This window comes from Myodes glareolus, chromosome 6 (assembly GCF_982192425.1).
Source record: "Myodes glareolus chromosome 6, mMyoGla1.1, whole genome shotgun sequence".
NCBI classification, from domain to species: Eukaryota; Metazoa; Chordata; class Mammalia; order Rodentia; family Cricetidae; genus Myodes; species Myodes glareolus.
This window is the reverse complement of record NC_142031.1, coordinates 19188052-19203282: the sequence shown is the minus strand read 5'-3', so window position 1 is coordinate 19203282 and position 15231 is coordinate 19188052. Positions and strand designations below refer to the sequence as shown.

Sequence of the window (15231 nt, the reverse complement as noted above, 5' to 3'; positions counted from 1 at the left end):
GAGTCCACACTGACAGAGCCCTGAAAATCCTCAATATCCACAACTGCCAACCTGAGCCTCGGCCTGTGGCCACACCAGCGCTGCTCGCTCTCTCTCTCTCTCTCTCTCTCTCTCTCTCTCTCTCTCTCTCTCCCCTCTCTCACATCCAACCAGAACCTCCAGAGCCCTGAGATTCTGTGAGACCCCTGGATGAGGCCAGAACTCCTCATGAGCTCACGCTGGACCATCTTCCCCTTAACAGGCAGGCTACTGAGATCTTCAGCACGCAGGCAGATACTCTACGCAGACCGCCAGGCATTCGTGAAGGTGTCCTGCGCCTACAAGGAGGATGAGGGGCTCTACACAGTCCGAGTCTCCTCCCCCTTTGGGCCGCAGGAGCAGAGTGCTTATGTCTTTGTAAGAGGTAAGGGGTGGTGGGACCAGAGACCACAGGTCTGCAGGGGAGACTTACAGCTTTCGGAGCCTGGGTTCCTTTGCTGTAAGATGAGGATGTTGGGTTGGTTTCTATGGGTCCCTGCAGTAGCATCTTGTGGATCCTAAGAGGCACCGCCAAGTCTCCACAGTCTCTAGTAGGAGACATGGTGGGGACCAGGAGGGAGGGCTCTTTACAGTGTTGGGCGGTTCTGGTCACTGTCGGAGTTCTGCTCCTGGTGTCTTAACTCTGTCTGTATTCAGCCCCTGGCTTGGTCACTCTGTGAGCTGGGTGTCCTTGAATACATTGCTCCACCTCTGGGAGACTCAGCTCCTCCAAAATGGAGGTTGCTCTGGAGTTCCCAGATTAATTGTGTCAACTGTTCCGGAGCCTGGTATAAAATGGCACTCTAATACATGATACATCGCCCCCTTCCAGTGCTGCTGTCTAATGGGGGCCAGGTTAGCCCCCTGTCACTGGTCCTCCAGGTCAGATCTGAGGCCCTAGAGGACTCAAGGGAAAAGGAGTTCAGACAGGGGCTGGGGGAAGATCTGGCTGCCCAGTGTTTCCAGGCTGAGGATGAGTCCCTTTTTTTCCTCCTCCTGGGGGTCAGATGCTGCAGCTGAGAATCCAGGAGCACCAGGCTCCCCGCTAAATGTCCGGTGCCTGAATGTGCATAGAGACTGCCTGACCCTGACCTGGGCCCCACCCAGTGACACCCGGGGTAGCATCATCACGGGCTACTCCATCGAGCTGTGAGTTGCATTCTGGTGGCAAAGCCCATTGGGCAGAATACTGACAAACAGTTTGTGTGCATGTTGGTGGGGGGAAGAAGAAGAGGTGGAAAAAAAAAAACCAAAGTCCGCGCTAGGTCTCTCATCCCGATTCTTAGAACAGGGCAAGCAGATAGCAGTTTAGAAACAATGCGAGGGTGTCCAGATTTCCAGATCTCTTTCACAGTGATGCCTAGAATTCTGGGACAAAACCATTAAGTGCTTTGAAGCCTGAGTACCTGTGAATTTGGTGGCTAGGTCAGACCCCAGAGAGGGGCACACTGAGATGGGGAAGGATGGGTGGAGACACAGAACTCCCTACATCCTTCACGTGCTGTAGATGCTGAAGCCAGAGCTAGGGAGAAAACCAGGCCTAGGAGAAGAGGAGCCAGTGACCGCTATGTGTGTCTGGGCCTGTACTCAGTTTTCTAGTCCTCTAAGTATGTAGGAACAGGGGGAAGACAAAATAGAAGTGGGGAAGTGGGGGTGAAGGTCCCATCATGGTGTAGGGACACTGCCAGCTCTCCAGAAGCACTGGATCTTCCGATCAGCATGGTAGTAGATGGTGAAAGTCCTCTAGGCCCAGTCTGGAGCAAGGTTTCTAAGTGGGAGGCGGAGACATGCATGGGCAGAAGGCAGCTGCGGCCTGTGTGCAGCAAACAGGCCCTGTAGGGCTCAGATTGGAAAGGGCTGAAAGCCAGGGTCTATGTCTATAGGTGCAAGGGTGATTCAGAGGAGTGGGTGCCCTGCCACAAGGCCCCTGGGGGAACCTGCCGGTGCCCGATCCAAGGCCTCACTGAAGGGCAGAGCTATCGATTCCGTGTGCGTGCCATCAGCAAGGCCGGCAGCAGTCTCCCTTCCAAGGCCTCAGAAGCAGTTGTCATGGGTGACCATGATGCAATCCAGAGGAAGACAGGTGAGTACAGAGATCCTAGGGGGACACTGGAGGGACACTGGAGGGACCCAGTCAGGGCACTCAAAATAGACTAGGAAAGAGGTAGCCTGCTTCCGTCGTCACTGCTGTGGCAAAAACACTTAGTAAATATAATGTAAGAAAGGGAAGGCTTGTTTAGGCTCCCAGTTTTAGGGTACAGTCCCTCACAGCAGGAGAACCTAGGAGCACAAAGCAGCAGGTCACATTGTATCCATGGTCAGGAGGGACCGAGGGAGGGAGGGAGGGAGGGAGGGAGGGAGGAGGGAGGGAGGGAGGAAGAAAGAAAGGCACTTCCCAGCTCTAGCTTGATGAGAGCCCATAGTTCGATTCTTAAGTACCCTTAGTCTGGTGGAGGAGGCTCAGGCCTGCCTTTAGGGACCCCTCCTCTGAGAGAGAAAAAACAGCTAGCCTGGAGGAAGGCACAGAACCCATCGCTAGGAGACAGCTGTCACAGCTGCTACTTCAGGGGTCCTTAGTTTGAGGGAGGTGCCCTTAAGAGCCCCACCTAAGAGTGTTAGGGACATAGCTCTCCCAGCCCTTAGAAGTCATCATGCCTTGGGTTTGCACCAATTCTATGAAGTCTAAACACGTGGCTCCTATGTCTGTCTCCATCTGCCCAAGAACAACAGGGTCCACTTTGGACTCCAAGAAAGCTAGACCCAGAAGAAAGCTAGGTCCTGAAGTTACATGGCCAGGACTGCCAGGCCAAGCAGAACTAGGCAGGATACAGACCCCAAGGTGACTGGCTGGCTCCTAACCCAATCCCCTGTGCCCCGTCTTGTCTCCTAGAAATTCCCTTTGACCTGGGCAGCAAGATCACCATCAGCAAGAGTGATTTCGAAGGTATGTGTGACCTTCCCCAGTTCTGCCCCTAGAATCAGCCCCTCACAGCTCCGGGACTTGGGTTAATTGGCTGGCAGAACAGAAAAGTTATTGTGTTCAGAGTGTAGGAGGATCAGCTCAGAGGAAACTAAGCAACATGGGGTCCCTGTAGACTGCCTGGCTGTGTCTCTGTGGAATAAATTACTTATAAAGAGGAGCCCTGCTTATACCTATGATTTCAATACAGGCATATACCTGAAATAAGTAGACAACGGAAACAGAGAGGAAGGACAAGGGCAGTTAACAACATGAGCCATTGACACACACACTCAAAAAAAATAAAAAAATAAAAAAAAGAGGAGCCCTGGGCAGGGACCAGGGTCTGGTGCTGTCTCTGTCTGGGTTTGTAAGGACAAACTTCTGTCCATCCCCCTCCCCACCCTCTGTGGAATGCAGAGCTGAGATTAGGGGTCTTTGAGGGCACACTCATCTCTCCCTTGATGACTCTGGATTCCAGATGCTGTGACCATTCCATCAGCCCCAACCAATGTCCACGCCAGTGAGATCAGAGAGGCCTATGCAGTTCTGAGCTGGGAGGAGCCACGTCCCCGCGGCAGAGCCCCACTGACTTACTCTCTGGAAAAGGTACAGACGGAACTGGGAAACAGCCCAGGATAGCCTAAGACAAAGGCAGCTATGTGGATCTGGGGTGGAGGCAGTGCAGAATGTGGAGAGCCCCAGGAACAACTTTGGGATCTTCAGAGATGGGAATTTACTGCATGGATGGGCCTGAGCTAAGCCTTACTCTGAGGCAGGAGGATGAACTGCATGGCCTTTTGGTGGTGAAAGCCAAAGTAGGGTCAGACAGTTGTAACTATAGTGAGATCCGCTGGCTTCCTAGGCACCTCCTACCTCCAGGTTAGTGGCATAGCATCACACCTAGGCCCAGCACTCAAGGCCCTGTTGGGTAAGAAGTGAGGCTTATATCCACCAGAGGGGGCACTAGGTAGTCCTCACTAGGGACAGAGATGGAGCAGGGGAGACTGTGGAGGGGGTAGAAGGAAGATGGCCTTTGCAGAAGAACGTGCCCTCTTTCTTGCAGAAGACAGCATTGATGGGATCTAGTAAAATCCAGGCCCTGCTGTATGAGTCTGGACCAGCTTCCTAAAGTCACTGTGACTCAGTGTCCTCTGTCCTATATTGGAAAGTCTGCCCTGGGGGATGGGGGGAGAACACCACACATAGTCAGGGCTAGCAACTTTGTCTCACTCACCTCCCTAAAGGCAGAGACTGAGTTAGTAGATGACTTAATGGCTTACCTGACCATGCATTTAAAATGTCCAGGGAGGACTCACCACCTCTGATGATCCAGAGAGGTCCTCTTTTCACCTAATAGACAAACAACCTTAGCTGTCTGGCATAAGGGAAGCTGTAGATAACTGAAAGTCTGTGAAGCTGGGAAGACAGCTGAAGTGCTTACTGCATTTGGACCACCAGCACTCATATAAAAAGCCAGGCATGACAGGCGTGGCAGGCGTGGCAGTGGGCTCCTGTAATCCCCGTGCTGGTGCAAGCACAGATAGGAGGATCCCTGGGGCGGGCTGGCCAGTGAGTGAGCTCCAGGTTCAATAAGAGACTGTCTAAAAAAGATAAGGAGGAAAAAGAGTGAGAAAGTCATCCGGTGTCAACACACACAGAGACACGTACACACACACACACACACACACACACACACACACACACATACACACGTACACAGGCGAACAGACACTTGTTCACAAGCCTGGGCATGCTATTCCTCCACACAACCATATGCACAAAAGAGAAACTTTGTTTCCTAGGCTGTGGAGTAAGGCCTGCCTGGCTGCAGGTGCTCAAAGGCTACCTCTGCTAACTAGTAGCAATGTGACCTTGGGCAGGCTGTTTGCGTTAATCCTCTGTGCCTCAGTTTCTTGTCTGGAACAATGTTCATAATAACGATACATAATAACATAATAAATCCCACACACCTTGTAGATCTGAGGTGTGTGTCATCCGGATGTGCAGAGAGCAGAGCCCGGCACACATGATGTGCATGGTGGGTCCACTGATGCCTATGGGGATTCTTTGATGGGTTCGAGGCCCTGACGGTCATGTGGGCCTTGGAGAAGCAGAGCCAGGGAGGCAGGGTCAGCAGGTCCTTACTGTGACTCTCTACCCACCATCTTCCCAGAAACTCAGGAGCAGTGGTTGCCTCCTGAGTCCCTGGCATTGCAGAGTGAGCCGCACGGGTTCACGCACACCTGAGCTTACGTGCTATGTCGGCATCTGGCTTGATGGATGACTTCAGACACGGTATCAAAAGGCCTCAACGCCTACGCTCCCTCCCTGGTGTGGAAATTAACGTCCACCTTGCAGGGACTTCCTGGGAATTCACTGGCTTAGTCATCCCGTCTCCCATTCTCTGATCCTGATCCCGGGATACGCTGAGGTGGGGAGGTGTGAGAGACAAGCCAAGGCTGTAAAACTGAGGACAAGGGTCCTTTGTTTAGTGGGAGCTGCTAAAGGGTAAGACAGAAAGCAGGAGAGGCTTCTGAAGTTCTAGGCATGATTGGAGGCCTCCCCAGAAGGTGAGCTCTTCATAAAAGTCTATAGGAAATAAGAAGCCAAGAACATTTCAGAACATTCCTGGTACAGGCTTCAGCAAGTACAAAGGCCCAGAGATAGGACCTGGGCCTCTGGAGAGCAACGGGATGACTTAGGTATAAGGTAACAGAGAAAGGCAAGTGACTGGTGGCCAGATAGGTAGCAAGTCACAGGAAAATGTGAAAGGTCAGAAGGACACGAGAGCTTGAAAGGGTTCTGTGTAGACAGGGACCTGTTACTATGAAGGATCCCACTGACAGGCACTGAGAAAACACCAGAATGAGGCATGGTGGTACATGCCTATAATCACAGCACTTGGAAGCTAGCAGCAGGAGGATTCAAGAGCTCAAGGTCACCCTTGAATGAGTTTTAGGCCAGCCTGAACTACATGAGACCCTGTCTCAAAAACCAAAAAGGGGGCGGCCAGGCTTTGGAAGCACACACCTTTAATCCCAACATTTGGGAGGCAGCAACACACGGATCTCTTTGAGTTCAAGGCCAGCCTGATCTACAACGGGAGTTCCAGGACAGCCAGGGCTGTTACATAGAGAAACTCTGTCTTGAAAACAAACAAACAAACAAACAAACAAATCAAAAAGGGCTGGAAAGGGGCTCAACAGTTGATGGAGTCCAGACCGCTCCATCAGAAAACCAGAGCTCTTCAAACACCTGGAACTCCAGCTCCAAGGGTTGGATGACCCCTGCTGGCCGCTGGGTACTCTCACACACAAAATAATAAATCTTTTTTTTAACGCGGCGGGGGTGGGGGTGGGGGTGGGAGATAGCAATAAGGAGGAGGAAGGAAGAGAGGAAAAGAGAGAGGGAGACGGAAGGGAAGAAAAGAATAAAAAAGGCCTAGGTTTAGGGCCAGTCGGACTGGGACTGAACGAGGACGTGATCTAGCCAGATTCTCGGAATTTGGCCGGATTCTCTGACTGTGGCTGGCCCGGGGTCTTTCTGAAAAGCCATTGACTATGACACTGGGACCTGTTTCCTCTGCATATGCTGGATTTTGGGGATCCAGTCTGTTTGGACGCTCGCCTTCCTGGACCTGGAGGGAGGGGGAGGGAGCTGGAGCTTCCCACAGGGCAGGAAACCCTGACTGCCCTGGGGGACGGAGGGGAAGGAGGGGGGAGTGAGGGGAGTGGGAGGGTGTTGGGAGGGGGGGCGGAAATGGAAACTTTTATAATTTAATAAAATTTACTAAAAAAAAAGAAAAAAAAAGGCCTAGGTTTGAATGAAAGGGCTCAGTGAGACTGGATAAGCAATCCAAGCAGCAGGTGAGGTTGGCCTGGACCACGGGGCCGGTGGGGAGTTAGAACTGGACCCTGGATGTGTTTGGAAGGTGGAGTCAACTGGCTTTATGGCTAAAACACAGGTCTGGGCCTATTGTGCCCATGGTTTGGACCCAAGTGACTGCAGGTATTAATGCCATCAGTGCTGTGGGAACCACACGGGAACCTACAGTGCTGGCCACGCCTCCCAGGAGAGGCTCCGCAGACATCAGAGTAAGGAGGTTGAGGAAGCAGATGGCCTGCACGCAACCTGCCCCACGAGCCTTCAGGGCAGCGCCCAGTCCATAGTCAGGCTCCGGCAGCCGCTGAACCAGCCCCAATCCCTCTTGCTCTCCAGTCCATCATTGGCAGTGGAACCTGGGAGGCCATCAGCTCAGAGACACCCATCAAGTCCCCGAGATTCGCCCTCCTGGACTTGGAGAAGGGGAAATCGTACGTCTTCAGAGTGCGAGCCTTGAACCAGTATGGCATGAGCGATCCCTCAGAACCCAGCGAGCCCATTGCCCTGAAGGGCAAGCCAGGTACCAAGTGACGCTGCTCCATGGAGGGAAAAGGCAGGCTATTCATACTGGGGTTGCAGGGAGGGAGGGAGGGACTGACGGAGATTAATGTAGAAGGCCCTAGTGCTTGAGTGAGGAGCAAGCTGGCCTGAAGGACAGGAGAATGAGCGCCAGGCGCACTCAGCTTGGGCGATCCCAAAGTCCTGTAGCAGGTCTGGAGTCTAACCACAGTCTTGACTGCTGTGGAAGTCTTCCCAAATCCCCCATGCTCCTCTCCCTGCCCCTCCTCACCTATCAGAACCATCACTCAGTGACCTCTCTCCACCTCTCTGGTTTTTAGCGACTCTCCCTCCTCCAACTCAAGTCCAAGCCTTCAGAGACACGCAGACCTCTGTCTCCCTTACCTGGGAGCCTGTGGAGGGCAGCACGGAACTCCTGGGTTATTACATCTACTCCCGGGAAGCAGGGGCATCAGAGTGGCAAACAGTGAACAACAAGCCCATCCTGGACACCAAGTAAGTCTGTCTCACCAGCTCCTGGTCAGGATGACCCAGGCTGGGCACCGCTCTAAGCTCTTCCATGTGCTGGGTTCTCCTAGCTCGCCGCAATCCTGTTTTTAACATGGTCGTTTGTACTGTTGTTTTAAAGAAGGAGAAACTGAGGCATGTAGGGTTAAGGTCCTAGCCAAAGCTCATATAATAAGTGAAGGTGGGGAGGGGGGACCTGGCCCCAGAGGGTCTGTTTTAACACATCCATTCATTGAGAGTGCTGTCAGCAGGAATCTGAGGGTGGAGGTAACCTCTGTTGGACAGGCATCCATAGAGCACAGGAAAGAGGGCCCACGGTTCCAGTTTCATCCAGAGGAAAGAAGATAAGGAAGGCAGTTTCCTGCATGCCAGGTTTTCTGCCAAGGGCCTGCAATGATAGTTATCTGGAGGGTGTAACGGGGTTCTCAGAGGCTGAATCACAGATGGCCTCAGTGTAAATCAGACCAGACGCTGTTCTCCTCCAAAGCTGAGGCCAGCGTCCTGAGCAGGCACCCAATAGCCCTGGGCCGCAGGTAGGCTTCCTTGACCTTAACCCAGCTCCCATTCAGGCATCTTTGCATCATTTGTATATTTGATGTGGTGAATGTGTACATATATATGTTTGTGTGCATATATGCACATACGTGCACATGAGTGTGGAGACCAGAGGTTGACATTAGAAGTCTTCCTCCACCTCCCCCTTTCTTTTTATAAAATGAGTGTGTATGTGTGTGTGTGTGTGTGTGTGTGTGTGTGTGAATGTGAGTGTGCACATGACATAGTGCACACTTGGAGGCCAGAGAACAGCCCTCACCTTCCAACCTGATTGAGTTAGGGTCTCTCGTTCACCACCGTGTATCCCAGGCTAACTGGCCTGAGAATCACAGTCAGCTTCCTATCTGCCTTCCGCCCTGTTTAGAGCTGGGATTACTGTCGGAGACCAGCCTCTTCAGACTACCATGTCTGGCTTTTTGTGGCTGCTGAGGCATCAAACTCCTGTTCTCAGGCTTGCTCTGCAAGGACTCTCTTTAACCACTGAACCAACTCCTCAGCCCCACCTTTTAAAAAAATTTTTATCTTGTTTGTTCATTAATCTGGGTGCACGTGGAAGTCAGAGGACAGCCTGTAAGAATTAGTTCTCTCTTTCCATCATATGGATCCCAGAGAACAAGCTCAGGGTGTTTGGTTGAGCCACCTGTCCAGCACCTCATCTTATTTTTTGAGACAGGGTCTCTCAGTGAGCCTGGAGTTCACTAATAGACTAGGCTGGACAGTCTATAGGGATCCTGTCTCTACCCAACGCATACACCCTGAGCAGAAGTTATACACATACCCCACCACACACCACTTTCGCGGTGGTGCTAGAGATCAAACCCATTTCTTCAGGCACATGTGCTACACACTATCCCCAGCCCCTCATCTTCCCATGTGGATGATGGAGTCTAGAAAAACTGACATTCTTTGCAACCCTATGGACAACATCCTCCATGCGCCATTTCGTTTATCACTGTGAGGCTGGAGCGATATTTTAGACTAGAACCTTCTACTCGTCTCTTGTTGGTGACCATTTCTCCATCCCCTAAGGTGGTTCAGATAGAGTCAGCAGTGTGGACACCTCTGAGGGCCAAACTTTTCTCTCCCAGGTTCTCGGTTCCGGGGCTGAAGACCGGAAAGGAGTATGAATTTTGCATCAGGTCGGTCAGCGAGGCTGGGGTTGGCGAGAGTTCAGCTGCGACACAACCCGTCAGGGTCAAGCAGGCTCTCGGTGAGTCCAGGGCAGACTCAGCCTGCAATCCTCAGGAAAGCCTGACCTGGGCAGGAGCCAAGGCCAAGACTCAGAAGGTCTGATCCCTGGTCGCAGAACTCCCTCAAGGGATCTGGAGCTTTTTGCTCACTCTTTCCTTTTGGGAGGAAGTGGCAGTGGCCTGGGGCTACAGTGAGTACTGATCCCGGAGAGTGGGAAAGCCCCCTGGCTCGGGGATCAGACTCCAAGACACCCTTGAAGGGAGCAGACCCTGCTGGCTCAGGGAGGACTCCCAGATCAGAGTGGGAACCCACCAGGGAGGCTGATCAGCTCCGTGGGGCCCCACTACCCAGTGCAGTCATCCCAAGGAGCCCTCTGCTCAGTCCCTGCCTCCCACAGCTACCCCCTCGGCCCCATATGACTTTGCACTCCTATCCTGCGGAAAGAATGAAATGGTCATTGGCTGGAAACCCCCTAAGCGGCGGGGAGGTGGCAAGATCCTGGGCTACTTCGTGGACCAGCATGATTCGGAGGAGTCAGACTGGCACCCAGTCAACCATCAGCCCATCCCAAGCCGGGTGTGCAAGGTGAGGCTTCAACTGCCAGTCCATCCCAAGCCGGGTGTGCAAGGTGAAGCTTCAACTGCCAGCCCATCCCAAGCCGGGTGTGCAAGGTGAGGCTTCAACTGCCAGCCTATCCCAAGCCGGGTGTGCAAGGTGAGGCTTCAACTGCCAGCCTATCCCAAGCCGGGTGTGCAAGGTGAGGCTAGAACGTGACTGCAGCCTCCATCACTACTGCTGTGCAAGGTACAGAAAGCATGGTGGAAAACCTCAGAATTCCTTAGGCTCTGCCGCCCAGTAGCCCCTAGAACAGCCATATTGGAAGTCCGCACAGGTCTCCCACTCTAGCTGTCCCTCCCTCTGATCCCACTGTCCTGGTGCCTCCCACTTCTCTGCCCCAGCCTCCGCTTCCACAATCTGACTTTCCACCCCTGCAGGTCACCAACCTTCACGAAGGCCATTTCTATGAGTTCCGAGCCCGGGCAGTGAACTGGGCAGGTATTGGTGAGCTGTCGGCCCCCAGCAGCCTGTTTGAATGCAAAGAGTGGACGATGCCCGAGCCAGGTGAGAGCCTGAGACTTGTCCGCGCTCCCCCTCATCACACTAACCAACAACACAAATGCCACTGCCCACCCTGGGCATCCAGACCCCACATTCTGCACAAGTTGATCCTGTAAACCAGAGCTTCTCAACCTTCCTAATGCTGTGCCCTTTAATACAGTTCCTCACAACATGGTGACCCCCAACCATAAAATTATTTTCATTGCTTTTTCTTAACAATAATTTTGCTACTGCTGTGAATCATAATGTAAGTAACTAATCTGTAGAATATCTGACATATGACCCCTGTGAAAGGATCGTTCAACACCCCATCCAAAGGAGTCATGACCCACAAGTTGAGACTTACTGATACAAACCTTGACACAGACTATCTTAAGCCTGCCTGGGGGGATCCCTAACCAGACCACTACCCGGTCCCAGCCCAACCATCACCCACCTTGACACCATCTGACCTCTTTCTGGCCACAGATCTTTCATTAGCCCCAACGCCACACTGTTAAGACAGCCAGACTCACCCAGAACTTTCAATCCAGCACCCCAAATCCAGTCCTAGACAAACATGGACAGTCAGCCACCCTGAACACTCCTCCTGCAACCTTCGGGGCTGTCTCACCAAGGAGACTCTTAGTTTTCCTAGGAAGAAACAGTCCCTGCCAAAGCACCATGTGTGTCTCAGTTCTGTGTTCCACATAAACCCTTCCCTGGAGGCTGGGAATAGCTCAGCGGCGGAGCACTTGTTAGCATGTGGGTACCCTGGGTATTACAAGCTGGGATGCAATTACAAGCAGCTAACATCAACTGGATGTTTGCTGTGTGGGTGCTTTCTATGAATGGCCTCCCTTTTGCTTTCTACGGCTCCATCTAATAGGAACCGTTGTTACGTCGGTTTAGAGGTGAGGAGATAGGACCGCCAAGGTAATAACTCCAAGTCCCCATCACTGGGAAGGGTAGAGCTGGGAAAGGTAGCCCCTGGCAGGCTGGCTCTGGAGGTCATCACCAGTCTAACCTGCATCCTTGCCATCAAAGTGGCAAAAGTCCGGGAGGGGTCATGGTGTTTCAGATTGGGGTGGGGAAGGTCAGGGAGGCTCTGCAAGGAGGCAATGCTAAGCATAGTTTAGACAGTTAGCCAAGCTTCAGGTCTAAGGTCAAGTGTTATGTAACCAAGGCTGGCCTAAAGGAGGCACTTCCAGACTCGGTGATGACTGACAAGCTACCCAGCTTGCACACTGCCCACAACTTACACACTGACTTGCATAACTCATTGCCCTACTGTCTGGCTTGAAGGCTGTGGGGTAGCTGCCACCTGGCGGAACAACCCCACATCTCTGCCCACATTTCATTCCCCCACAGGCCCGCCATATGATGTGAGGGTGTCTGAGGTGAAGGCCACCTCCGTGATGCTGCAGTGGGAACCCCCGCTGTATATAGGAGCCGGGCCAGTCACAGGCTACCGGGTCAGCTTCCAGGAGAAAGGCTCTGAGGAGTGGAAGCCTGTCACCCCAGACGCCACCTCCGGCACCCATCTCAGAGTGAGTTTCTGCCCCTCTGTCCTCCCTGCTACTGCATTTGCCGGGGAGTCGGTTGCAATAACAAATACCAAGATAACAAGAGCCTCATAAACAAAAGAAGACAGACAGGGAAAGTCTTAATACCAACAAACGTCACTACGGAATGGTGGCTGGAATGTTTAGATGATATTAGGTCTTTTAGACACTGGCGCATTGATATTAAGTGAAATCAATAAAGAGGTAGAAGTCTGTCAGATTCTGGGTCAGTCTCCCGACGGTAGAGTCAGTCGATGCACGGTAGACGGTCTCCTTGCCCTTTCCCGTGTGTCGGCCCAGGCCAGGGCAGATGGCCTCAGTGACTTGGGATAGTTTCCGTCTTGGATAGTTGGCTGCTACTCAGTAACTCTCTAACCACTTCTTGACACCTACTTACTGCCAGATCTGGACCAGGTCCCAGACATTTTAAGCTAAACATGCCGTGGGCATTGGTGACAGGAGGGATCAGAGGGTTTCTGGGAACTTCAGGGAAGTCAAAGCCGCTCCCTGGCATCCTTGCATAGGTCACAGCTGAACAAGGAAGCCTGGGTTGGACTCAGTTAGACCAAGAAGGATGTGGGACTAAGGTGTTCAGGCCGAGACCTCAGCAAGGGCCAGGGTCAGAGACCCTGGGGGAGCGTGAGAGTGACAGTCACTTACATAGGAGTAAGAGGGCAGAGGCTTAGGCACTTTGGGAAAAGTTAGGTCATAAGCATCAGAATTGGAAGCTGCCCTGAAGACCACTAGAAGAGTTAAGCATAGGCAGATCGGTAGAAGTAAAGGCAGACTGGAGCAAGGCCCAGGGGGCAGAGATACCTCTGAGGGAACTGTGGGGCTAATCCAAAGAAGCAGAAACAGAGTTTCCATCCAGGCACAGCCGGGACATGCACAGGACAGCCTCCTTCTAGATGTGTAAAGGAGCCACACTGGGCGGTGCTGTCTGTGATCCCAGATACTCTGAAGGCAAAGGCAGGAGGGTAAGAAGTTCAAGACCTGCCTAGGCTCCAAAGTTCAAGGCCAATCTGGGCAACTTAATTGAGACCATTTCAAAATAAAATATTAGAGCTGAGGATGTGGCTCAGGTAGCAGACTCTCTGCCTAGGATACACAAGGCCCTGCATTTGGTCCCCAGCATCATGGAAGCCAGGCAGGGTGGCTTGCAATCTTGCCCAGGAGGAAGAGGCTGGAGGATCATCAAATTCAAGGTCATATAGTTCAAGGTCATCCTTGACTATAGGTCTGACTACATAGACTGTTTCCAAAAATTAATTGATTGATTGATTTTGAGACACAGTCTCTTTGTGTAGCCTAGCTGGCCTGGACCTATATGTAGACCAGGCTAGCCTCAAACTCCTAGAAATCTATGCCTCTGTACTGGGATACTTGTACTGAGATACACTATCACACCTAGCTAAATTTTTTATGTAAGGAATGCAGTTCAGTGGTAGAGTATTTGTTTAGCATACAGGAGGGCCTGGGTGCAATCCCCAGTGCCATTAAGGAGAGCAAAGAAAAATAACTTGTTTAGGGCTAAGAAAAGAACGTGGAAGGTGTCTCCAGGTCTGTCTCAGAGTCTCTGAGGAGAAGGCTGTATCCGGGAGAGATGAGAAAAGCAGGAAGAAAAAGGGCTTTCTAGATGGGAGGACAGTGAGCTATGTTCAGTCAGGTTCCAGGCATCGGTGCCCAGAGGATAAAGGCAGACAGAGAGGCCAATAGAAAATGGGACTGACAGGCAGGCATGCTGGGGCGTGCCTGTAATCCCAGTACTTGGGAAATGCAGACAAGAGGCTCAGAGTTCCAGGCCAGCCGCAGATACATAAGCAAGTTAAAGATCGGTCTGAGCTGCAAGAGATCCTGTCTTAAAACAAAACAAAAATTAGGACTTGGAGGCCAAGAATGAGGATTGGTGGTGGGTTTTCTTTTACTCTAGCCCTGTCTTGGAACACCGAAATGTTGCTTTTTACTCTTTTTACTCTTTTGGCTTTTTTCTCTTTGGATTTTTTTGGGGGGCTTGCCACCCAGCTCCCAAATAAACCACACACAGAGAGAGGCCCTATCTCAAAACAAAAGCAAAACCCTCCCTGGATCCCAAGAAAAGGGCATATTCTTGGCCGGCCCCAGCCCAGGAGGGGTCCCAGGAGCTCTGGACAGAATCTGGGCAGGCCCATCCGTCCTGTCCTCAGGTTTTGCTCTCCCACCCCCAGGTGTCTGACTTGCAGCCAGGAAAGCAATACATATTCAGGATCCAGGCCATGAACTCAGCTGGTCTAGGACAACCATCGATCCCCACTGACCCTGTGCTCCTTGAAGACAAGCCAGGTAGGATGACCAGGGAGTACCAGATTGCTCTGAGGGATTGGGGTCTGAGTGCAGGAGATGCTCAGAGGGAAGATGGGGGACACATGAGGCTGCAGCTGGAGGCCTGGACCCATTGGGTTCTGTCCCACCCACCACTCTACCCACTGGCAGCTCAGTTTTCCCTTCTGATTTGCCCCCCCTCACTACCCTTTTCCACTGACTTCCATTCTTTCGATGCCATAAGCATGAAGTTATGCAACAACTTGAACTGATACCCAGCTCCATCTCAGTCATTCCATGTAGCTTTGCCTCTCTTGAGCTTACAGGTCCTGTAGTCCCTCTTGTTAGGCATGTCAAGAGTTGCTCCTAGGTCCTCATACAGAGGAACTCACTTGTTCCGATGCAAAACAATTAAGCCACCAAGGCCCACAGCTAGCAGATGACAAACTCACCCATATGGCTAACTATAAAGCATTTTGTTAAGTGTTCAACTCACAAGTATTTGGTGAGGTCCGCATGCAGCCGGGCACAGCTGTGGATGAAAAAGCAGATCTTGATCTGCATGCACCAGAGACACAGACATGGGTGAGGAAGTAGATCTAGGTTTGCATTCATGGGGGCACAGATGTGGAGGAA

At 52.1% G+C, this 15231-nt stretch overlaps 1 protein-coding gene across 1 annotated transcript in view; it reads left to right on the top strand.

Annotated features, from left to right (window-relative positions):
• The window catches only part of Myom3 (myomesin 3), a 48898-nt gene that overhangs the window by 13651 nt on the left and 20016 nt on the right, over positions 1-15231 (top strand). The window contains exons 9-20 of the mRNA XM_048443119.3: positions 242-403; positions 1026-1167; positions 1902-2101; positions 2909-2962; positions 3459-3586; positions 7199-7382; positions 7702-7876; positions 9532-9653; positions 10032-10219; positions 10630-10756; positions 12104-12282; positions 14502-14616. Of these exons, the coding sequence (XP_048299076.3) occupies positions 242-403; positions 1026-1167; positions 1902-2101; positions 2909-2962; positions 3459-3586; positions 7199-7382; positions 7702-7876; positions 9532-9653; positions 10032-10219; positions 10630-10756; positions 12104-12282; positions 14502-14616 (1776 nt within the window). The remainder of the gene's footprint in view (positions 1-241; positions 404-1025; positions 1168-1901; positions 2102-2908; positions 2963-3458; positions 3587-7198; positions 7383-7701; positions 7877-9531; positions 9654-10031; positions 10220-10629; positions 10757-12103; positions 12283-14501; positions 14617-15231) is intronic.